This window comes from Tripterygium wilfordii, chromosome 15, assembly GCF_013401445.1.
Source record: "Tripterygium wilfordii isolate XIE 37 chromosome 15, ASM1340144v1, whole genome shotgun sequence".
Classification (NCBI taxonomy): domain Eukaryota; kingdom Viridiplantae; phylum Streptophyta; class Magnoliopsida; order Celastrales; family Celastraceae; genus Tripterygium; species Tripterygium wilfordii.
In genome coordinates this window covers 2,344,019-2,368,182 of record NC_052246.1, presented here as the reverse complement: position 1 = coordinate 2,368,182, position 24,164 = coordinate 2,344,019, and the positions used below count along the sequence as shown (strand labels likewise).

The 24,164-nt window shown below is 37.8% G+C and overlaps 3 protein-coding genes across 3 annotated transcripts; all 3 read right to left on the bottom strand.

Annotated features, from left to right (window-relative positions):
• Positions 1–2,042: 2,042 nt before the first annotated feature.
• On the bottom strand, positions 2,043–5,311 carry LOC120017137 (ACT domain-containing protein ACR8-like). The gene is made up of 7 exons (XM_038870238.1): positions 4,879–5,311; positions 4,254–4,299; positions 4,027–4,141; positions 3,860–3,927; positions 3,175–3,744; positions 2,968–3,072; positions 2,043–2,874 (listed from the first exon to the last, which is right to left on the bottom strand). Exons 1-7 carry the CDS (start codon positions 4,938–4,940, stop codon positions 2,512–2,514), a joined length of 1,329 nt encoding a protein of 442 aa, XP_038726166.1. The 5' UTR covers positions 4,941–5,311; the 3' UTR covers positions 2,043–2,511.
• A 7,086-nt stretch (positions 5,312–12,397) lies between these two features.
• On the bottom strand, positions 12,398–15,105 carry LOC120015912 (protein DETOXIFICATION 56-like). Its single transcript, XM_038868413.1, has one exon. It carries the CDS (start codon positions 14,534–14,536, stop codon positions 12,986–12,988), a length of 1,551 nt encoding a protein of 516 aa, XP_038724341.1. The 5' UTR covers positions 14,537–15,105; the 3' UTR covers positions 12,398–12,985.
• A 2,659-nt stretch (positions 15,106–17,764) lies between these two features.
• Positions 17,765–19,239, bottom strand: LOC120015872 (zinc finger A20 and AN1 domain-containing stress-associated protein 1-like). Its single transcript, XM_038868363.1, has 2 exons — positions 19,082–19,239; positions 17,765–18,619 (listed from the first exon to the last, which is right to left on the bottom strand). The coding sequence occupies exon 2, from the start codon at positions 18,597–18,599 to the stop codon at positions 18,090–18,092; it is 510 nt and encodes a 169-aa protein (XP_038724291.1). The 5' UTR covers positions 18,600–18,619; positions 19,082–19,239; the 3' UTR covers positions 17,765–18,089.
• Positions 19,240–24,164: the final 4,925 nt, after the last annotated feature.

Below are 24,164 nucleotides of genomic sequence, written 5' to 3'. Positions count from 1 at the left end.
TGTAATCTATACTCATGCAGTCTGTATATATATATATATAGTTTGAATTTCGAATCTAGTGAGCTGTGAAACCTGGCTTTTTGTCCATTGAATATTTGACATTGCTACGAATTCTATCATTTGTTTTGCATGCAGACTGATTCTCTCTCTCACCCTTTATATATAATTGACGGTGAGTTTCCAGAAACGGATCTTATGAAGATTTTCAGTGACATTAGATTTGATATTATGATTAATTTCTCCCTAACTTTAGCAAAAGTCGTATATTCTATTCAGGATCCAAACATTGGAGTCTCAGACGTATACTTAATGTGGAAGCATTCTAGATATTAACAGTGAGTATATTACATCTCTATGGGTCAAACTATATGAACACGAAGGTCATGAGTTCGATTCCCACTATCAATACGTTGGATTTTGATCCAATTTATCATGGCATCATGTGATAAACTTATGTTGTATATTTGCTCACGGGTATGACGGACAAAACTCATGTCTATATTGAATGCTCAAAAGACAAAAGATTGTATGATCTCGTTATCGGAAAAAAAAAAAAAACAATATAGTACAATTGTTCACAACATGACATTGAAGAATTGTATTATGAGTTAACAAACCATCTAAAACAAACTGCAAAACCAAATCAACCCTTTATCTGTTTATCATCTAAATTTGTCAATAATAACATGCTATTTGAGCTACTAAAACAAGTCAAACAATAAGAATGGTCTGGTCTCCCTCTTTATCACGGGCTACTTTTTTCCAGTTTTTTCACCAAATTACGGGAGACTGGGAGAGGAAGGATGCAGAGGAAAAACAGGGGCAAGAGCAAACAAACCTATAAAAAGCAGAGCCAATCAGAAGTCCCCACACTACAGAGCACGTGACATCCCACACACTGTCACTTTCCACTCTTGATCTAACCAGTGCCAGGCTGCCAGCTAATCTACCCGCCTCAAACGGCGCAAATACCGGCATGTGAGCCTTGTCGGTCATCCCGAAGCCCACGCGACTCGCACATGCAACCTCTTCCCCGCTGCAGACGATGTCGTTTTGGAGGAAGGAGTTTTTGAAGTTGACAAAAAGGAGGTGGGGGAGGAGATGAATCCAAAGCTGGAAGCAAACAAATGGGGACCTATAGGTAATTATCAGTTGGCTTTTGGGATCGACCGAATGTCGTGAGTCGTGTGTTCTTCTTCCTCGGACAGATTAAAAAATATGTGGACAGAACAGAACAGACAATCAGCCGTCTCTCCTTCCCCAACTTTGACCACTTTTCAAATCCAGATCTTTTGTTTTTATTTATTTATTTTATGTGATGATTAGAAACCAAATTAACCTATATCATGATGTAAATATATATATATATCATCATAGGTTTTGTTAGTTTCAAACTTTCAATACGTGTACATTTTTTGAATTAAATTACTTCATCCATTAGCATTTATATCTGTTCCTATCAACTAACCTCATTTCTCATGTATTCGGGTTTCAACTTTCCAACTTGTGCAAAATCAACTTTGTCAAGTTTTAGATATGCCGACTAAACTATTCATTACTGTGTGGACGGCCAAATTATGCTCTTTGTTCCCACTACAAGTTCTATGACCTAGAAAGTCAGCCTAATCTTAATGCTGACTTAAAACCTAAGATCAACAAGAGATGATTCGATTGTCAATCGATTAGGCCAAACATATGTGTATCCAAAATTCGATTCTAATGAAAAATATATTTCTCAACGGTAATTTTTTAAAAAAAGGACTTAAACCTAAAGATTTGACTCACTACGAATCATACTTAAGACCTGATCTATATATGTGTTTATAATGAATGTCTATTTCAAAGCCCTAATCACACATGCGTAAAGATTCTAATTCTGTCGCTTTATTAATCCGCAATTGTAGGACAAATGTTTCCATTACATGCAGTGAATTAAGAAACACGCTACGACAAGGACGACCCAAGATAGACCCCCCAGAGAAATTAGCTAGGGGAGACAGAGACTGCGAGATGCAAAATAAAATATCTGACAATCAAAAAAATAAAAGTCAACCATTAATACTATTAACTTTAAAAAATTCGTTATGTACAGAAGAGGTGCTGTACAGAAGAGGTGCTGTATGGAAGAGTTGTTTACCTAAACTTCTTCTGAGCTATCTCTATTCCCCAGTCTATTCTCCACCAGCAACAAACCTTCAAACACATGTGTATATACATACATATATGACAACTACCCTCCACCAAACAACTTTTAATATTAAACAATCACTTTGTTTCCCTCGCCCACCTATTTCAAATCCTTTCCTTCAAACAAAGCAATTCAAAAAATACTGGAGAAAAAACAATGGTGGAGCGGCCCCAAACCAGCTGTGTCTGTCTATTCAACCAACCAATCCCACCCACAACTACTTTGTCACCCATACCAACTTTTCCATATGTACACCAAACTCAAACCTCAAGCAAAGAATATGTGCCCCCAACTATCGAATTTACCTTTTCACAATCCCAATTTTAAGAATAAGACCTGATCAATCCCAAATTGGATAGATTCTTTCTAACTAAGCTCCCAAGTGAGAGTAACACGGCCCCACCAACCCCACCTGGCTGCTCATCGCTATCAGCCTTCTGTCCATCCATCAGTGGCAATTCCTTCACTTTTAATTTACCCAATCCAATCTTTTCTCGAACAGATTCTATGATTTTAGGGTCAGCAGGGTTTCCGATGGCATCTGTGACATAGAACACATTTATAGCAATTTCCTCTGTTGTTGATATTTCGGCCCTTGTCACGTTAAGACCATTCTCCCTGAATGTGCGAGTCACATCTGCTAAAAGGCCTTGTCTGTCTGTAGTGGATAACTCGAGCCTTACACCCTGTTGATCAGGACATGGGAATTATACATTAAAATCTGCAAGACCATAAAAGAATTAACTAAATTGAGCTCATGATGTGGAATGTGAGGATACCTCAGATGCTCGTCTTTCAACAGCAGCCTGTAGGCACTGAATCACTCGTTGCCTTTCCGGCTCTGAGCTAATTGGGGTTCCATCTGTGTGCCTGATGTAGAATTCCTGAAGAAAAACCAAGGAACATTTAAGTAAACTGCACAATTCAGATGATAAAATTAACAAAGTGAATAAGGAAATAAGACGTATCAAACAACAAGCATGTACCAGATAAGCTCGGTCATCCGCTGTATTGACTGTAGCATGAAACACGAGATACTCCATATCAGTCAAAGTGCAAACAACATCAAAGAGAAGCTTCGTCCGGTCTCTGCACTGAATATTCACAACAGAATAACCCCTTTCTTCCCAATTCTGCACTGAGACCACAGGCGAATAATCACCAGTGAGTTGCAAGATGGGCTTCCTCTCATAGTCACGATCGGCAAACATCATCTGATGTAGCCTTCTCTCAGTGTGCATGGCAGACATTGAAACTGACATTTTTGCACTTCGAATGTCATTATCTCCCTTGAGTACGTTCCTTAAACGTGCTTCGATTCTATCAATTTTTTGCCTGTCCTCAATTGGGGACCCAGAATTGCAGTCATTAACGTAAATGAGTGAAGCAATTCGACCATTGTGAGTCCACACTTTAGCCTCTACCACATTACATTGCAGGTCAGCTAGTACTGCAAAAACTTCAGAAAGAAGACCAACCCGATCTGTCCCGGTAAGTTCTAATGCTGTTAAGCCGTTAAAGTCATTGGCTCTATCATAATTAATTGTTTCGAGTGACTGCAAAATACCACAACCATAAAGAAATTTCAGTTTTCAACGTTTTAAGCACAAATAAATGGGAAGGATAAGAAGTTAAAGTTATTACTCAAATTGTCTTAAATATATTAATTACCTGCTCAATATAGTTGATAACGCTATCATCAGTCAGTTTGTTTCCATCTAGATCAGTTACATGGAAAACTGCATATGCAAGAAACCACAAAAATTCATTCTCCTATAAGTTTCAACAGAGTGATTTTTAGGAAAAAGAAAAAAAAAATCGAAAAGCAGAAGTATTACCATCCATGAACCACCGTCCATCGGAAGAAATATATGCCTTCTTTATGGAAAGGTTCAGATCCGTGAGAACCTGTACGGCCTCCAACAATATTCCATGTCTTCTAGCACTATCGACCTGCAATAACAACAGAAACGCATACTATGTCACTTAATTGGCTGCATATACTAATTTGTTGGAATTTCTTATACTTTTTTTCTGCTTTTCGCCTGGTTTCGCGGAAGCTTACCTTGACAAGAGTTGCAGTAGGGCAAACCGCATTGTCAATAACGACTCTGTATGAACGAAGAAGAAGAAGACCAAGTCAGATGGATGGCTTCTCCATGGAAATTGAAATTCAAAGTAAAACAACGATGTGTGAAAAGAAGAAAAACCTAGAGCATTTGAAAAGTCTTAAAAATTTATGAAAACGATAAATACAAAGAAAAATCTGGAGAAAAGTCGAACAACTATGACGGATTTAGGAAAAATACCTAAATCACTCACTGGTTTTCAATAATTTTTTTTTTAAAAAAAAGAGATTAGGTTCCAGAGTTGAAATTTTCCCTCAAAAAATAAGAGTCCCGTACCAAATCACCGTTTGAAGTGTAAACGAAAATTTTTCTCATGTAAATCGTAGATCATGAATTCATGAACAAAAAAAGGTGAAATCAATGACAATAGAAATCGCTGAATAAACAGCCCGTGAAGTTAAAGAAGAGTCAAGACCAAACAGAAATCATGTTTAAAACCGGGAATCAGATCACGACTTAAACAAAAATAGGAAGAAATCATAAAATTATCACCAGAGATTTTGCAAAAAAAACTGAATGGAAAACAAAAACACAGGCACTGTTAACGCGTTGAAAACAAACCTGGGAGTGGTCATTCTTATGACGAGCTTTTGATATTCATCCAAACAAGCACCCCACTCCATGTCTGATGTCTCTACTCTTCCTTCAAAATCCAGTTCCAAATCAGGGAAAACAGAGCACTGAAATAGCTCCCCTCTGTCAACACTCCCTTATGTTTCGCCTTGAAAACAAAAGTCTGAGCGAATACGGACTCCCTCTCTGTTGACGGGAGATCCGAAGACCCAACGCAGCAAGCTTCGCACGTTAAAACAAAGACAATGTCAGATTTAAGCCAGCTCTCGCTTCTATTGCTCCTATCCTTCGAACAAATCGCCGCTAACAGACCACATCAATCTCTCTTTCTTCCTTGTTTTTCTCTCTCTCTCTCGCTTTTGAGGAGAAAATCACTCCCTTCTCTCACTGGGTATTTCTTCCATTCAGAGCGCAAAGCACGCCTTGTTCTTCTCAACTCTCTGCCCCCTTGGACTCATATTTATATTTACAGCAATATTAATTTTTATTTCCTAATTTTAATTTTAGAATATTTTATTTCCTAATTTACGATTTTTAGACGATATCACGCCTATACGCAAAGGAGAGAGAATTAGAATAAAAGGTTCAGCTCACATGGCATGACTAACGCCTGCCCGATCCAACTCCCTCAGGTCAACACAAATTTGCCACGTGTCCCTTATCTCAGATACTTGCTGCTGTTGTTGAAATGTCTAGCTCCGATGCCATGTATCCTCGTGAAGCGTCCTTTGCGTGCTCTCGACTCAACAGGGGGATTTGCGGAATTGATGATTCTGTAATCAACGGTAAGGGTGACTCCACGAGGGACGTGTGGACCCGGATTAGTGTTAAGTTTACTTGGTAATTTTTTTTGACAAACTACCCAAGTATTATATAAGTAAACCTACAACACACTACCTGTGAGTATTACATCACAGGCAAAAAAGTGTGTGGTAGAGGGAACTTATATACTACTTAAGCGGACTAAGTACAACCGATGTGGGATAAACACCCACACCAAGCTGAAGACCCGACGTTTTAACAAGTTTTTTTGACAAACTACCCAAGTATTATATAAGTAAACCTACAACACACTACCTGTGAGTATTAGTTTACTTGGTAATTAAGTAGTGACTTTTCCGGAATTGGAATAACTACGTCCATACGTGACAACACTGATGGCATTGGCTTTTCCTACGTCACTTTATCGAGCCGGTTTTCTTGTATTTATTGGCGTATCCCACTATTATTGCTTGCTAACTAATTTATTTTTTTGGTTAAGATAGATATTCGAAATTCAGATCCAAACATAATATTTTTATCCTGCTTAAAAATGAATTTGGATTCAAACACAGAAGTCTTGTCCAATTTAATTTGTCAAATTCTAATTTGAATTAAGTTATTGTTCAGATTTAAACTAATCTAGATTTTATCAATTAAATACGTCTGAAATTCAATTTAGATTATAATCAAAACATATAAAGATTTCGTAAATACTTGTTCTCGTTGGATTTGAAACTAACCCATAACCTTTTTTGTTTGCCAGTATTATTACATTTCAATAGGGCAGATCCGTCATTTAGAATATAGAATCCACTGAAAATAAAGAACCGGATTAGTCATCAAGTTGTAAATCGTAATATTCCCTTTAGTACAGTCAGGCGGCAAAGAGTGCAAAGCGACAAAGAAGTTTATGTGAACACTTGGTCGCATTTAATTGGTCAGAACAAATAGCTGCGCCGCGCATGACTTGGACGTAGTCGTGGTAGCACGCATTCGGAAGTATTATGTCATGTCTCTGCACTTAAAACATTTTTGTTTGAATTTTAAATAACCGACGTGTCTAACATATAGGCAATATCAACGGGAACGATGCTGGATAATTGCAAGAAGCGTGGGGCCCATGGTCTGATGATCACGTGCCAGAGTGTCAGAAAACACGTTCTTCGGTTCGCCAGTTGTCTGTGTTTTCTAAACTCTCTACAGTAGGAATTTGAATTTGTGTGACATTAATTATAGTCTCCGGCCGTTATGGCGCACGATAGTCTCACCACGTTAAAGCCACGACACAATAATTTTTCACAATAGAATGCAAGACGTGCGCTGCACTAACTGAAAAACGGCCGTTATTATTACTTTAAACCGACGCGGCCGCTAAAATGACCGGTCTGGGCGGTTTTTCCCATTTTTTAAACCCCACATACACAGCCTTTGTTTTGGCGGGAGAAAATGTCGGTATTCCCGCCAACTGCGATCTGGTTGGGCCATGTCATCACGGGGAAATTTCCACATCGATTTGACCAACCGGGTAGTAGCAGAGTTGATAAGAGTCACTTCTCCTCAAAGGTTTGCGGGTTCAATATTCATAAAATGCAAGATTTCTTCGTATTTTGTCCGTGCTCACAGACACTTGTGAAAAAGAGCTCGTTGTAGTCAATTATAAGGCGGGTTTGCTACGCTAATCATTTTTGGTGTAGGAACGAGCCATACTGTCAATAGTAGTTGCATAAAGGGAGAACTGAGCATAACCATTTTATATCATCTCTATATTAAAGCTTGGACCCTGGTGATTGTACTGAGCCCACAAAGAATCAGATCCAACAAGACAATTTGGCTACTCTTAATGCAGCCGCGTGGACCCAACAATATTTTAATGAGGGGGGGCTGCAGAGCTTGGATTCAGCAGCTTTAACGGTGGAGCGTGTAATGACTAGTTGTACACCGGTCACATTTGATTTATAATTATATTTAAGTTAATTTATTTTTCTAATGGGGAGGAGTAATTTTTGTGATTTGAGGAAGGGGAAAAAGGGGAGAAAAAAAAAACTCTTGCACGAACAGGTGATTCCGGTCACATTTAATTTACACTGGCCTTTTGTAGTGTTGATGAGGCGTACGAGGAGGCCATAAACCGAAGGCATCGATAGATTGGGAGTTTAATACAATTTTTATACATCAAAAGTTAGTCAGTGTTTTAATTTGTACATTATTATTTAAAATGTTTCAATTTGGTCACCCAATAATAAAATTATTTCTCGGGCATATTTTCCCACTTTAGGGCAGTCAAACTGCACATGTGACAATAAATATTTGGACAGTCACATGTGCAATTTGACTACCCCAAAGTGAGAAAATCTACCTGAGAGACCAAATTAAAAAATTTTATCATTGGATGATCAAATTGAAACATTTTAAACAACAATTTATAAATTGAAACACTAATTATCTTTTGGTGTGCAGAAATGATATTAACCCATAGATTGAGTGACACATGGAAGACAGCTTTGAGGTCGATCAATTGGACCATTCCGTTACTTTTTTTGGTCCCAAGTCGCAACGACCTTTTGGGACGGTTCACTTTATATGCCTATAGGATTTAACTTTTTTGACCGTTGATGGTTAAAGTATTAAGATTCTTGGCGCCAAATTCGAAAACTGTATTTTCACATGCTACGGCGGGATTTTTTTTGCTGCGGCGCCGCAGATCTCACCGTAAGACACTGGAGGCATGCTTTCATCTAACGTGTTTAAACATGTTTCGTAATTTTAATCATATGAAAATAGTACATCTTTTTCCACATTCTCTGCGGGGCCATTTTGGAAGGAACCAAGATCCCTGATATCTCTCGGTCAAAGACAGAAAATCTCGGCCGTCAAATTGGGGTATTGGAAATGGAATTCTGTGGGCTTCATTTTTCCATTTTGGTCAGGACTGTTCTAGTGCATGTGAAATTATGAATTGGGTAGCACTGGCTGTTCAAATAGGTTGTTTATTCCTTTTTCGAGTTTGATACATATGGAAACATGCCAATTAATTATTAGATGCCCATAATTTTCTCATTGAAATGAAATGGGAAGGTTAATTATTGACCGTGGGATCGAGTAAGAAAATGATGACTGATGACCAATGCCGGAGCGGTGGGTGACGAACGAGAGCATCCAAGGACAAGAAAACGTGAAGAAGAAGTAAAGGTTAGTGTCTACTGTCTAGGTGGACTGCCTTGCCTTGCCTTGCAAGCCATTTTTATTTTTAATTCTAACTTCTCTTATAGTTTCCGTGGTTGTAATAATTAAACAATATTCTACAAAAAGAATTGACTTGACTCGATCATGACTCCTTCCTTCACCCACTTGAAGACTACTACTTGGCCTCTCTTTCTATCTACAAGTAGGAATTTTATGATCTATTACCTTTTCCTCTTCAATCCTCTATAAAGGATAAAATTCTCTTGCCAAACAAACCACTATTTGAAATTCGGAATTAAAACCATTGACAACATACAATATCGTAGTAGAGTTCACGACAGGATTGATTCTGTACAGATTAGTTGCATGTAGTAGATAAAAAAGTGGAATGAATCTGTGCATAATTATCTGTACAGTGATGTTTTGCCCATAGTCATTGTTTTACGAATTACTCCAGACAGGAGGGGGAAAAAAAAAAAAAGCCTATGCACTGCACGTGTTTGACAAAATGCCAATCAATGAAGTGGACTGTCCGAATACATAAATTTTTCTTTATACCATCCGTGGATTTTCAACTAGCCAGCTATCACGGTAGCTCAGCTGTCAAGCAAGGAAGTTATTAATTTACGCTGTTAATTAAAAGCAGGTTATGTCAGCTAATCAAACGTGGCCTAATGACCTTCTCAAATACCCTTTATTGTTGGGGGGTTGAACTGATGGGTTTTAAATTTTCAAATGTCATGGTACTTGCCATATCTGTGTTGGTCGACAGCCACAACTAATCTGATCTGCTAAAATGACTGTCATTGCTGATGGTGACAATAATGTTAACAACCGCAATCAAACTAATTAATCAAGGTAGATTAATGTAAAAAGTAATTTATTGGTTACTGCACATGAATTAATTGTCGAGTTGGTGAGGGACCGCACAAGAGATAAAAAGTCCGTATTAGTCTGTACTAGTAAAACTTTGTCTATTTTGAACCAACTGGGTCTAGGAAGATAAAAAATCGTGCGGACCAGTATAGGCTGATACTCTGGGACAGCACAAGCCACGTGTACACTCCGGTAATAGGAGCGTGACTGGTTTGAGTTTGCTTCCAATCACATTCGTGTGTTTTTGGATGAATTTGTTCAGGCCCAAACTGTAATGGACTTTCGGCCCATTTTCATTTCTTGTTGGACTTATATATAATGGCCTATTCGAATAAGCCGACTTGGGCCTTAAAACCTGCTTGGCGTTGCAACCACTTTTTTTGAGTTGGTATGGGATTGAAAAGAACGGGACCAACTCATCTTTTCAAATCAAGGCTACCAGTCTTGTTCCAATCTTCTACTGTATTCAGTATTCACGGATTTGAAGAAATGGCGTCCTACTCCCTCTCTAAACCCCGAACAACACCACCAACGAGGCAACGACGACCGTGCAATCATTCGAATCCACTCACCTTCCATATCCAAAATCATTCCTGTATTCTCCATCTCTTAAAACCACTGAGTCTCCAGAGCTCATTGATCGGTGGCAAAGGCATTCACCGTCTCTCTCCCCAAACCCGCCAGCCAAAACACTGTCGTTTCGCTGCGAATGTCCTTTGCAGCATCCCAACAACGTAATTCTCACTCCGTTGCTTCTTTTTTTGTTTATTTTCGAAGAATTGAATTCTAATTTAATTTTGATTTGCAGGAAACTAGAGAGCGTGGATTCAGCTGAGAAAGTTCCCAAGTGAGTTTTTCGTAACTTTGTGTTTGGATGTGGGTGTTTTCTATTTATTTTTTGCTTTATGTGTTGGGTTTAGAGGAGATTGATGTCCATGCTGTCGTTTATGTGATGTATAGACATGTGATGTATAGACATGTAATCTGTTGTCTATGACTCTGAATTTTATAAACAAAGGTTTCAGATGAAGCTCTATTGCACAGTTTGATGATGTGCTTAAGCTAGCTGCTTGGATGCCCTTTTTAACTCTGGATCAGCTTCTGCAAATCAGTTGCTGTTGTCAAGGACCAATAAATTGAGTGTCATCTGACCTTTTCACTCAGGTTCATAGGAGAGATCTAGTTATATGTCTGACGTCATTCTAGTTATAAGGTTTGCTATCTTTTAAGATCAGTGGATATTGTTTGTGGTAGAGATGTTTATTCCTTTGTCGAATGCTTAATCAGGACTTGGGAGGGGAAATTATTGTCCACCAGCATAATGAAAACATGGTCAGTTTAGTTGATTGAGTTACGATCAACATATCTCCATTTTATTTTATAGTCTATGAAGTTAGATATTAAGCCAGCTAGAATGTGCAATTGTACATTATAGGGGACATCATCACAAAGCGAGAAGGACATTAGGTTTCCTTAAACTGGGTGCTTAATCAAACAGTTGGGATTAAGGCTTAGTTGATGATGATGTTTACTCGTATGTTGTCAACGACATTGAAGTTCCATGTTACTCTCTAATTTTGCGATGGTTTTCCTCCCAAATATAGCTCAGTCCCCCCACCAACACCCCCACATTTATGTAGAGATTGTTAAATTCGTGGTATGGTATCGATATTCTAAATTCGTGGTATAGTATCATGTATTAGAGCATCCACATCAGATTACCTAAATATTAGTCTGTCTGTAAAATAGGGAATAAATATAGAGAACTAGACCAAAAACACCTCTACATCAGATTACCTAAACTTCCCCTATTTTAAAAATTTACTACAGATTTCTACAGTGGTTCCCTACATCTAGAGAACCACTATAGCATTACTTAAGAATATAATAATAATATGTATCACATATTCTCTCTCCGTTGGCCCACGAAATAGCTTTTCATCTCTCTCCTTTTATCCTCTCTATTCTCTCTCATCCATTGTGAATACATGCGCCAGTGAGCAAGGAAGCTTGGAAGCAACTCGACAAGGGTAGAAAGAAGACGGGCGATTCCGCTTCACTTTCTCGTACCCACTAACTGTGCGACTTAGAGATCTGGGAATGGAGCTTAGTCGTTGTCAATTTTTCAAGGAAGAAGAAGAGGATGAGGGATCTGATGTTGTAGGTACATCCTCCGACTGAGATTTTGTCAAACAGAGATGTCGATTCCGTGAAAATTTTATCCAACTTAAAAATGAATACTGAGATGAATGATTTGATTGCAAGTTTGCATAAACACAATGATAATAGTGGGTTGTAAATGATTGAAACCAGATTTTAACGGGTCGAATTTGGATTTAGCTAAAACTGTTTCGAGTTTGGATCGGAGTGAAATGGATTTAAATAGAATTGAGGACTTAGAGGATAATGATGGAAGAGGTAAACGACGCAACTGTTGTGGGTAGAAGAAACTTGCAGTGGCATCCATGGCTACCGAGAGAGAGAAAGTTGAGAGTGGGAGTTTTATTTTGTATGAATAAAATAATAAAAGAGAGAGAATTAATTGTTATTTTAATAAAATAGAGAATATGATAGGTAATCTGATGCAGTGTTGTTTTGTTAGGGAATCTGCAAAATAAGGAATAAGGGCATTTTGTTTGTATTTTAAGGAATCTGTTAAGGAAAACTGCTGCGGATGCTCTTAGTGGTTTTTCATATCGGAAAAGACTTTCTTTCTTTTGTATATTATATTTGAGCTGCGATTTCTAATGGCTATTTGTTGAGTGTTTGAAGTCCATAGACCATTTCTAGATGTATTGTCATGGTAGCACTAATTATATCATATCAATGCTATACACGTTTCTGTATTGTAAGTGTTTTTGGTCATACTCTACTGCATTTATGGAAGATGATTTCTGCTTGAATATCTGACAAGTTGTAGTAATTTTACATCATTCAAAGGTTTGTCCATTATGCCGTATAAAATAACTTTGTTTTATTGGCACATTTAACCTGTTGATTGGTAATGGTTTGACGACTTTGGCTACTCATGAGACAACTGGCTTCCGTATTACTGATGATATTTGGAATTTTTATATGTACTGGTAGATGAAAAAGGAAGCAATCCTTTTGAATGGCCAAAGGACCTGAAAAACAAGTTGACGCCTACCTTTAGTTAGTAGCGTCAATATGTTTTAAGAGGGTTCTTTCTTAAAATCATTCCTTTGAGGTTTACATGCACTTTTATCTTGATTTAATATGTAGATATTTTCTGGGAAGAGCAAATGGTCTGAGGTTATTCTGATACTTTGTTGTCGTCAATTGTTTCTGTACGATGGTGATTTCCATCTCTAATAGTCTGCTGTTCTCTGCAGGCAAGTATCTGTGCATTGCCTGCTTCCTTTTCCCAGGCAATCCTCGTAACAAACACTAGCAACAACATCAAGCATAAGACCATCCCTACCAAGAAGCCTATCAACAAACCACCAAGGCGAAGAGCGACCTTAAAGGCCAAAACCATGCCCAATGGCAAGGCCACTAGGTAAAACCCACCGATGCTTGCATACACACCCACCCATGGCCTTGCCGTTCCCCGTAGAATTCCTCCACAAACTGCCAATGGAAAGTTCACCACTTCTACCAAAGCCATTAGCAACATCATCTTCTTTACACCTCTTATAATCCCCTCATCGTGGCTAAACAAAGGGCCCCAAACAGCTCTTGCTCCAACCATCACCAATCCACCAATGCAACCTGAAAGAATGCTCATTGCCAGAGATACATATGCTGACTTGTAAGCAAGGATTGCTTGATTAGCACCTAGTTCATTTGACACGCGGGTAGAAACACATGTGGCAAGTGATAGCATGACAGAGTAGAGCAAGTAGTCGAAGTTCAGCACAATTGCTAATACTCCTACTGCTTGTTTTGCATTAGGTAGCCGCCCACTGAGCAAGACCAAGATCTCAAAGCACCACCATTCAAGGCAGGTGGTGAAGCAACATGGTCCACAAAGCTTTAGCAATCTGAACCAGTCACAAGTACCTTGATCCCACCATCCTCCTTCCTTCCACTTCCCCTCCTTACTGATTTCTGTCATCACCACATGTAAGCCTAGAAGAACTACAACTGCAAGATCACTCATCCACACTGCCATTGCTACTCCCTCAAGACCCTTGGCTTTTGCAAGCATGAGGTTGATGGGTATGTGAAGAGCTAATGCAACAGCTGAGCTGAACATTGTAGGAATTGTTACACTTTGTGAGCTCAGGTAGGCTTTGAGAGGACAAAGCAATGAAGTCACAACCAAATGAGGGAGAAGATAGAAAAGGTAATTCTTTGCAACCATTGCTATGTCCTTTTGTTGTCCAAAATGAATAAGAATTTTGTCAACATTGAGCCACAAGAAGGATATGGGTATTGTTACCAGCAGAAGTAAAGAAGTTGCCATGAGAAGTGTCTTGTGAAGGAGTTTAATATTCTTAGCCCCATAAGCTTGACCACATATTGGTTCCATGGCACCACATAGCCCGCTCAGGACTGAGAAACCTGTGACATTAGCAAAAGTGAACCCAAGAGTGCCACCAGCTAATTGGAGCTCTCCAAGCCGGCCTAGAAATGCTGTTGTGATGGCTGTCTTGCCAAAACAGAACAAATTCATTGCCACCAGTGGAAGAGCTATTCCTCTTTGCTTTTTCAACTCCCAAATAATAGTGTTCATGAAGTTGGGTGGCCATTTTTGGGTGAGAGATGAAGATGGAGAGGGTTGTGATGAGGTCTTGTCAATTGGGTTCTCTTCTAGTTTTGATTCTACAGACATTGTTCTGTAGCAATATGGGTTGGTCATCGGTGCCTGCTTCTATACATATATATTCTTAGTGAAGATGGGGATTCTGGGTTCTTGAGATAAGATTAGATAGATTATCTGTGAGCATGGATTTCGTGAGGGTGTTAGTTTATCAAGGAGCAAAGATTGCTTTTGTAACCGCCAATAAAGGGAGTGACACCAAGTGGTGGTTGATTGATAGTGCGCGATGAGAATGCAAGGGGCCAGGTCTTGTGTGCCATTGGAGCCAACTTTAGTGTTTTGCCAGACTCTCCTTTCCATGATCACACAGTACGCATTTCTCACTCTGTTTTCCTTCATTTCCTTATTCTATTGCGACAACTTTTGTCTTTTACACTGTTAATGGCCTGACATTGAGTTTAACTGGTGTGAATGCAAAGAATGCATTTTTGGGTCTCGTTTATTTATTGAACTAAACAAAATTTCATGCACTTGATATCTCACTTAACGTTAAAAGTACTGAATGGGAAAGAATAATTAACAGTGAAGTGAAATGTTAGCTACCCATTCACGAATGATGACTACATTTTAAGATTCTGATATGTTTTGATTAGTTAAACGCATATAAGCTAGAATTTGTTTTTTTTTGATTTAAAAAAGGATTCCTTTTTGCTAATTTTATGTGTTCTCTGTTTCATGCGTTTAGATTTATGACACCACCACCAGATGCGCATTGAGGTAAGGTAGTTACTTGTATGAAACGAACATTCACCAGATTTTGTTATCTTAGATTTATGGATTAAGAATCAAGGAAAATAGAAACACAGGAATTATATAAAGTCGGTGGATATGTTATCCCAGTAGACATATCGCAAACTAAGGTATATTAGATCACCTCAATTGTGAGGAATATTACTGTGATCATGGGTTCGAGATGACTCGATTACTTTTTTTCCCCCCAATAATTATCACTTTTCAATGATAAAAAAGAGCTACTCTACTAACATTTTCTTATATATTGGGAGTTAAACGCTTTTGCCAACTATTTTATTATTAATATTATTATCTATTTATAAGAATGCCTCCGCCCTATATGATAATGGAAGAGGATTCACTACAACACGTGCGATGAACATTCTCTTATCTAATTTACACATTTTTCATTTTTATCTAGTATCTTAAGAGCACATATTAACACAACCTATGATCATTCCTGAGCATGCAAGTACCCCCATCAAATCGTTCACAAAGAAATCGCCATTTTCAAATTAGTCGAATGAGAACCTAACCCCCACAGACACCACTGCACACCTCATGTGGGCACCCCTTCAAATCACAGGCCCAACCCCACAAGGGAAAGACAAAATCAAGACTAGCTACAATAAGTTATGAAAACATCCAAAAGCGCACGCTAAATGAGACAAGTCCAAGTTCTAAACAGTGGCCTAAAACGTATAGCACTATTTTTTTTCCTCTGTGAGCGGGGCTGTGCATGCGTGTGTGAGAGAGAGTGCTCCACACGGCACGCCTTCTCTGGATGGTCTGATTCATGATTCAACGGAAGAGAATCCACCACAGCAGGCCTTACAAGTTGCCATCACTTTCTTTCCCTTGTTCACTCAGTTCAGTTCAGATTCAAAAGAGTGGTCCTGAAAATACCTCAAAAGGGGCATTTTCAACATCGTTTATTGCAGGCAAACATATATTTCACCAAATGCAAAATATGACCACCGGCTTGAAACAATAAACTCGTAACAAGCACTCAATGCATGATAACAGATTAGCGACCTACTTTCCTAGGCGCACAATTGGGAGTAGTTCAAACTGCAACATATCATGTTCCAAAGAACTTCAGGCCTCGAATGTCAAAAAAAACTCGGGCTCGACAACAGTTCACGACAAGGTGGCCAGAAGCACAATGAAGTGTTATTAAACAGTCATTACAAACAAATGCCGCCCATGACGAATGGCAAGATTCCAACCTTTTTAGCTGAACACACGAACGATATAACCATATAAGAGCAATCTAAAGGGATGAACAGGAGAAAAGTAAAGGAAGACTAGACCAGAGACAAGTGAAAGTCCATGTTTTAGCTGATAATGCACCGAAAAACTCTGGGATTAGGCATATGGTAAGGGGAAGGAAGCACAAAGAGAGAATTACAAAGCTGCCAAAGCACACACTAATGGACTCAAGACAAACTTTAACACACCGAGGAAGACAAGAATTTGACACCAAAAAAACCAATTATCTAGGAAACCAACTGGGGAATATGCTCCAACTCCCCTCCCTAGACCAATCCAGATCTTCAATATATTTAAGGTACACAAGCACAATACAAAACTGTGCTACTCATTATTAATGAAATCTTGATGAAAGTTGGTTAAATACCCACAAACTACTACTTTTTATATTTTGTTGAGTGAAAGGGAAATTCTATTATGACAGGGAACCAAGAGGACGCCTCCAAATAATGCAAGTCCTATAAAGTTCACAGCAGTAATATAAAAGTACCAGATGGCTCTGATTATTCCTAGCTCATGTGGCAAGCCTGGAAGAGATTAGAAAGAATTATGGTTCAAACTTCTTCGTCTCAACCACCTCCTTCTCCAAAATAAATAAACTAGCATAAAGGTTAGGTGGACCAGCAAGAACCAAGATAAAAACTAATAGCAGTAAGCACACACCAAATAAAGGTAACGGGTTAGCTTTAGAGCTAACCTAAAAGGTAAGCAACGTGATAATGATGACATTGGAATGAAATCTCAAAATAAATTCAGAGCCACATTCTAGTCATCTAGTGTGAAAAGAATCATAAGAGTTTCAACAAGTTCACTGTAAACCAAGAACAAATTAGTCACCACAAGAAAAAATAAATCAAACTAGACAGGGTCTATGCCGCCTGCATAATACAACAAGTCGTCATTATATAAAGAAAAGTTCGCAAAGAGTACTCTTCAGCAAAGGCCCAGGCAAAACATTGCGACTAACAGATGAACAGATATTGGTTTCCAACTACAGGACTATTAATATGAACTTGGAAGCAAACACGTACATCTTCAAGCCAACAATGACAGCGTAGGCAATGGTAGAAAGGACTGTAAATAAGATAATTAAGAATGATAAAAAAAGGTAGTTAGGTATACCCATGTAGCTCTCCATGGTCGGGGAAAAAAAAGGCGAGAGACATGAATCATAACCATAAGAGAAATGTAAGATTGAAAGTTACAGTTAAATTAAATACTACAGTAAACATATATCCAAATAAAAAACCACCAGGGAGAAGCTAGATAATGATAACAATTGCATAAACCGAGTGAAACAGAGAACATACAAATAGAGGACGAGAAGATAAAGATAAATATCGCGAAGCTTCTTATCAAGCAGAAGAAAGCCAAAGGCATTAAAAACGCACAGCAATTAAAAATTAAGCGTTTCGCTTCCACAATCCACCCCCAACATTGATCACTACTAACCCACCCCCACAAAACAGAACCAAAAGACCACCAAAGACCCCTTCTTGCCTCACTTACTACTGACCAGATAGAAACTCAAACCAACAAAGCAAGATCCTTGAGAAATACCAAATTTTACCCAGAAATTCAGATTCGATCAGAACCTCTCAACTTTGTCAGCCTTAACCAAAGGATTTGCCTTTGCAATCGCATCGCGGCCAGAAGTCTTGAAATCAAAGGTGCACTCGTGCTGCTCAGGGTAACGATGCATCCCGCAGTAAGTACTCCCACACTTGCACTTGAAACCCGTCAGTCCAACCTTCTTGTTGCAACTAACGCACCTTGTAGGCCCCTTGGACGGGGCATGATCACCACCAGATGATGAAGATTTAGAAGAAACCACCGCCGGCACAGGCACAGGTTCTGCCGGCTCAACAGACACAAAGGGGATAGCATCAACCTCAGCCGGTTGTTTCGCTTTGAAACTAAAGGATTTCTCCACAGCAGCTATAGCAGAAGCCTCCCGTTCCTCCTCGGCACGAAGATCGCGATAGCACTTGGAGCAAAGATTCATGTTGGAAGGACTGCCGAAGAAGCCACAGCCGTTGACGCAAAGTTTTGGTTCTGATGGTGGAAAGCTTGTACCCTCGTTCTGCTCCGAACCCATCCTCGATTAGCTTGCCTTCTCTGATAAAATTGAGGAAAAAGAAAGAAAGATAAACTAGGGTTAGGGTTTTGAAAGTTTCTCGGGATTGGGTTGTTGCGTATTTGAGAATCTGATTATCCTGGGAAATCTGGGAGAGAAACAATCGAACGAGAAGATTATATATTGATTTCGTTTATACCTTTTTTGTTAAATCAAATTACCAAAAACAATCAAATTGGAGACGGAAATACCCCCATAAGAACAATCCAGATGTTTTCTTGCTGTTTTTTTCTTTTAAAACAAATCCTACGGCCGTTAATCATTTAAAATTCTTCGTAAAAATCTTCAACCATGAAAACAAACAAACCAGAAAAAGAAAAACCTAATCGAGATTAAGATCAAGCAGTAATTTCTCGATTGCAGAATTCAGAGGAAAGCGAAATTAACAGACAGAAAAACAAGCAATCGAAAATCAATTAGGAAAATGAGAATTTACGACTCACCGATTTGTAATCTGATCTTAAGAGAAAGAGGTGCGATTGGTATGGAAAGAAACCCTGATTAAGCAAACAAAAATCCGATGGAGGAGACCACCCTCCCGTTGTTTATACTGTGTTCTTCTTTCGGCACCCACTGTTTTTAATGTCGGCTGGCATAAGCCGGATGCAGAGTTTTATCATGTAGAACAAAATCCTAGCTGTCCAATATGATCGTATTTCCAAAAATATGTCATCATTGTTTCCTAATCTGACGGTTGGTGTGATGCCAATAATTTTGGGCCCATACGAGTACTCTTTCGTAATTGCAATGATTTTTTCATAAAGAGCAATAATGTGAAGTTGCTTTCAAAAAGTGATTGCTCTCAGCCTTAACCACTCTTCAATTACACGTTTCCTCCGACCGCCCCTTCGAGCATCCAAATAGGATAATTTTAGAATATTTAAGATAACTAGTTGCATGCTCGCGCTTCGCGCGACACATAATTAATTTAAAAAATAAATATTTTTGATAATTTTTCAATACTTTATTACCATAATGAATAATAAAGCTTGAATTATAAAAAATGAAAATAATTATGAGATGAACAAATAACTACAATACATTTTTCTCAATATGTTAATAAATAATTTTCTAAGAATGAGCGAAAAATTTGATGCATAAAGAAAAAATATGCTCAGAGTTTAACAATTATTTTTTGCGTTGGTTTTTTTAACAAAGTTGTAAAATAACTAAAAACATCTCATAAATTATAAATTCTATAGAAAATATAGCGCACATTCTTTATCTCCTAATTTTTACATCTCATTTATTATTGCTTTTTATGTCAGCAAGCCACAATTTTTCATACTATGTCAATAAGCATATATAATATATAATTTGTTGTAATATGTATCTCACATTTGATTAAATTCTTCATTTGTATGATCATCCACTAAGGGATTATCTTATACGGGATCATTGGGATCATCCTCTATGAAATCTCCTAAGAATGCATCCTAAACTGGATCTTTTCCGTCATCATTGGTTGTTGTTCGACAACTAATTCCATGATTTGTAGGGACATATCGTTAGGAATTTTGTTGAAAATGTTCATTTTTCCCATGAAGTTTTTGTAGTATGTCTTAGAACTTTATTGTGATATTATATGTTTTTGTGTGTTATTTTAAATTTATATTGTGAATATGTTTCATTTAAGCTTTTATCTTTTTGTTTTTATATGCAATTAATAAGTGATAATTGATATGACTATTTGTTGTATTATTAAATATCATTTTAAAATTATTTGTATATTATTAATTGTATGTGCTTGTGGGTCTTAAAGTTATTTAATATATTTAATTTTTTCTTTTGTTTTTTGTGTAGGTTTTTTTAGAGGCATCAACGTGGCACTAAGGAGAAGCCTTTTGGATCCTCCATTATATATATATAGATTGATATTTTTTGATAAATTAAGTGTTAGATATTCACAATGAATATTTAAGATGATACTTTCTTGATAAGTTAAACTCTACATACACATAATGGGTGAAAAATTAGTTTATGTTACATCTTTAAAATTTAACTTAAATGATAAATAGTGAATAGAGAGGCGATAAAAAATGAAAAGATATGTGATAAAAAATAAGAGAGATATGATGAAAAGAAAGTGAGATAAGAGTGGGACCCATTATGGGTGTATTTTGAGTGTATATATAATTGATGAATAGTGCATATTATGAGACATACTCACACAATAAAATTGTGAAGAAAACAGAAGAGAGAGAACGGTTTTGAAATGTTAAATTGGCTGAACACCACTGTAAATGCTCTTAGGGGTGGCAAAAATTTGTGTTTGGAATTTGACTTGATTTAAAACCGGATAAAATTTTTATATTTATACTCGAATTTCGGACATCTAACTCATTTTCAAAATTCAATTCTGATTTATTACGGATCGGACAAAGAGTACAAAGTTTTACGGTTTTAGTGTTTTACCTCTCAGGATCGATCCTGTCTAATATGTAAGGGCAAATGCAATGGAAAAGTGTTATTGGGCTAACAAAGATATTGTCTTTTACTGATGTGGCTGTATTGTAAAATGTGTTTTGCTTATTTGGCTGTATTGGGATAAGTGTTATGCTGATGTGGATGTATTGATATTTGATGTGGATGTATTGATATTTGATGTTTTTGTGTAGTTTTGTTGTGGATAATAAAGAGGAATGGAATGTTGTTGGCTTCCATATTGGGTGAGAAGAGAAATTGTATAGGAATTTGTGTTTTGTTGATCTGGTTGTATTGGAATATGTGTTTTACTGATGTGGCTGTTTAGAATACGTGTTTGACTTGACTTTTTATGTAATAGAGATGGGACCGCGTCAACGAAAATGTTGGCCCAACAAATAAACAACCATTGCATTTGCCCTTACTTAACCAGGCTTTACTGGGGCCCACTTGACTTAGCTGGAGCCATTTCTAAGCAATTAAAAGCTTCGTTTATCTGTTATGTTGTCATCTCAGGCGCGTAAACACATTTTGCACGAACCACGAAGCGATACGACCGTCGGAGGGAGCCTAAACCGTAGATTAGAGCGTGAACGATGTGTTTGAGCTTCGAGCGCGTGTACTTGGTTCGGTGTACATGGCCATTTATTGGGCCGTCGAAACATGTGTGGGCCCACAATGCCGTAATCCCTGACGAAGATTGCAGGCGCGAGCCACGCCGCCGAGTCAGTTGAGTTTTTTAAAAGGAAAATCGAGTGTTTAGGAAAACTTGTTATAAAGAATGTTTCTTAATATGTTTACGCGTGTTTGGTGTTAAATTTAAAATGTTAACAGAAAAATGAGAAAACATGTAACGTTTTTATTTTATCTCTTTTTAAATTTTCATAAGATATAGTATTTAATAACTAATTATTTCCTTTCAGATAATTAGGAAATGTTCTTAAAACTTTATATGTTACAAAAAGCCATTTTAAACTTGCATTTTGACTCGATCACTGTAGAGGTGCATAATTACAACCATCAATTTTGCACAGTGAATTGATTGGGCCACATAGAGCTAACACCACTTGTCCTTATCTATCGTCAAATGCATATGGGCTGGACAGAACAATATATTCTGGTCCAATACGGTTCAAAGGCTTTTGCGTGACTTATTAGAGCATCCACATCAGATTACCTAAACATGAGTCTGTCTGTAAAATTTAGAGATTTTGTCAAAATAGAGCTCTGCATCAGATTACCTAGAGGTTCCCTATTTTACAGAATATGAACAGTAGTTCCCTACATCTAGAGAACCACTATTCACTTCCCTAAACATAAAATAATATTTTTTACTACTTTATTTTCTCATCTCTCCTCTCTCCTCATTTTTTCCCTCCTCTCTCTCCTCACTCCTTTCTTTCTCTCTCTTCTTTCTCTCTCATCTCTTTCTCTCTCCTCTCCTCACATTTTGACTCCTTTCTCTCTCTCTCTTCTTTCTCTCTCCTCACTCTCTCCTCTCTCCTTTCTTTCTCTCCTCACTTTTTCTCTCTCTTCTTTCTCTCTCCTCAATTTTTTTTTCTAATTTTTAATAACATTAATTTATTATTTTAATTAATATATTGTTTTAAATGTAATTAATTTATTATTTTAAATAGAAGTAGTTTATATGAATAGAATAAATAAAGGAAAGAGAAATAAATATTATTTTAATGCAATAGAGAATATGATAGGTAATCTGATGCAGTGTTGATTGGATATGGAATCTGTAAAATAGGGGAAAGTGACATTTTGTCTGTATTTTAGGGAATCTGTTAAGAGAAACTGATGCAGATGCTCTTAGTCCTCTAATTATAAGGTTCGGAAATAGCAATATGGCAATGCGTGGATATAAACAGGTTGAACAATGCCTGGGCCGATCGCCTAGCCAAATGGGCCGCTACTCGGTCTCACTTCCCATGTGTTTTCCTTCATGATCTTCAAGAGTTGTTGGAGGGTGATCTCATCTCTCCACGCCATCACTTTGGGTTTCGACCTCCTTGATTTCTCTCTTTTTCTAGTTACTATAGGAAAAAAAAAGTTTTGGTGGATGAGAATTTTTTTTTGATACCAAGGAGGGGATACCCACAAGAACAAACAAACAAACTACTCAACATTCCTGACTACACGCCTAGGCCAAGATACTCCAATAACATCTTCTCTTAACATCTCTATAATATCCACAGGAGGTTGATGAAGGACCAAAACTCCACGATCATACTGAAGAGCCAAATTTGCTAACAGATCTGCACATCTGTTTCCCTCCCGAAACACATGACAAATATTGACCTCCCAATCTTTCTTCAGAAGATCACAACACTTGTAAATCAAATTAGAAATAGGAATATTTGGAACACAACCATCCTGCAGCCAGGAGGCCACAACAAGTGAATCTGTCTCAAGAAAAACTTTTCGAAATCCATTTTGCCATGCCAAAGAAAGACCCTCTAATATTGCCCAAAGCTCAGCCTCAACAGCACTACAAATCCCGATATTAATAGTGAACCCAATCAACCATCTCCCTCTAACATCTCGCACAAGGCCCCCACCTGCAGCTAAGCCAGTCATTCCTTTACAGCAACCATCTGTAAAGGAATAATTATGTTGAGATCCAATTGAATTGAATTGAGATCCAATTATTGGATATGTTGGAACTAAACATGAATCTATCGAGTTTCATGTGGAGAATAATTATGTGTACTCACTTGTTTAAAGCCATGAATATAGTGAATGAAATGTTATTTCAAAGCAAGCCATTTGGGCATGACTAAGTTTGAGGAAGAATAAAAGTCTCACATTGGAGAATTAAGTGAACCAACTCTTGTTTATAGGAGTGAGGGTCGAACTAATGGCTTAGGCCCAAGGGCACCCAAGCTTTTATGGGAGGGAAAGAATGCACTTTATGCAAAAAAAAGACCACACACCCCTCTGCCGTCCATCCGGCAGGGCCGGTTCGGTTCGTGCATGTGTGTGATGGGCCGGCACAATCCAGGTCTTTTCTTTCTTTTTGGACTACAGACCAATGGGCTTCAGCCTATTCCAAGTCTTTCCTTGTTTGGCCCACTTTATGCAAAAAAAAGGCCA

What these genes read in the sequence shown, in the direction of transcription:
- LOC120017137 (XM_038870238.1), bottom strand. Translation starts at nt 4,940, where the DNA reads ATGGAGTGGGGTGCTTGTTTGGATGAATATCAAAAGCTCGTCATAAGA. An exon ending in CTACTGCAACTCTTGTCAAG is followed by an intron (nt 4,142 to 4,253) that starts GTAAGCTTCCGC and finishes TTGTTATTGCAG; the next exon opens with GTCGATAGTGCTAGAAGACA. An exon ending in TGGACGGTGGTTCATGGATG is followed by an intron (nt 3,928 to 4,026) that starts GTAATACTTCTG and finishes TTGCATATGCAG; the next exon opens with TTTTCCATGTAACTGATCTA.
- LOC120015912 (XM_038868413.1), bottom strand. Translation starts at nt 14,536, where the DNA reads ATGACCAACCCATATTGCTACAGAACAATGTCTGTAGAATCAAAACTA.
- LOC120015872 (XM_038868363.1), bottom strand. Translation starts at nt 18,599, where the DNA reads ATGGGTTCGGAGCAGAACGAGGGTACAAGCTTTCCACCATCAGAACCA.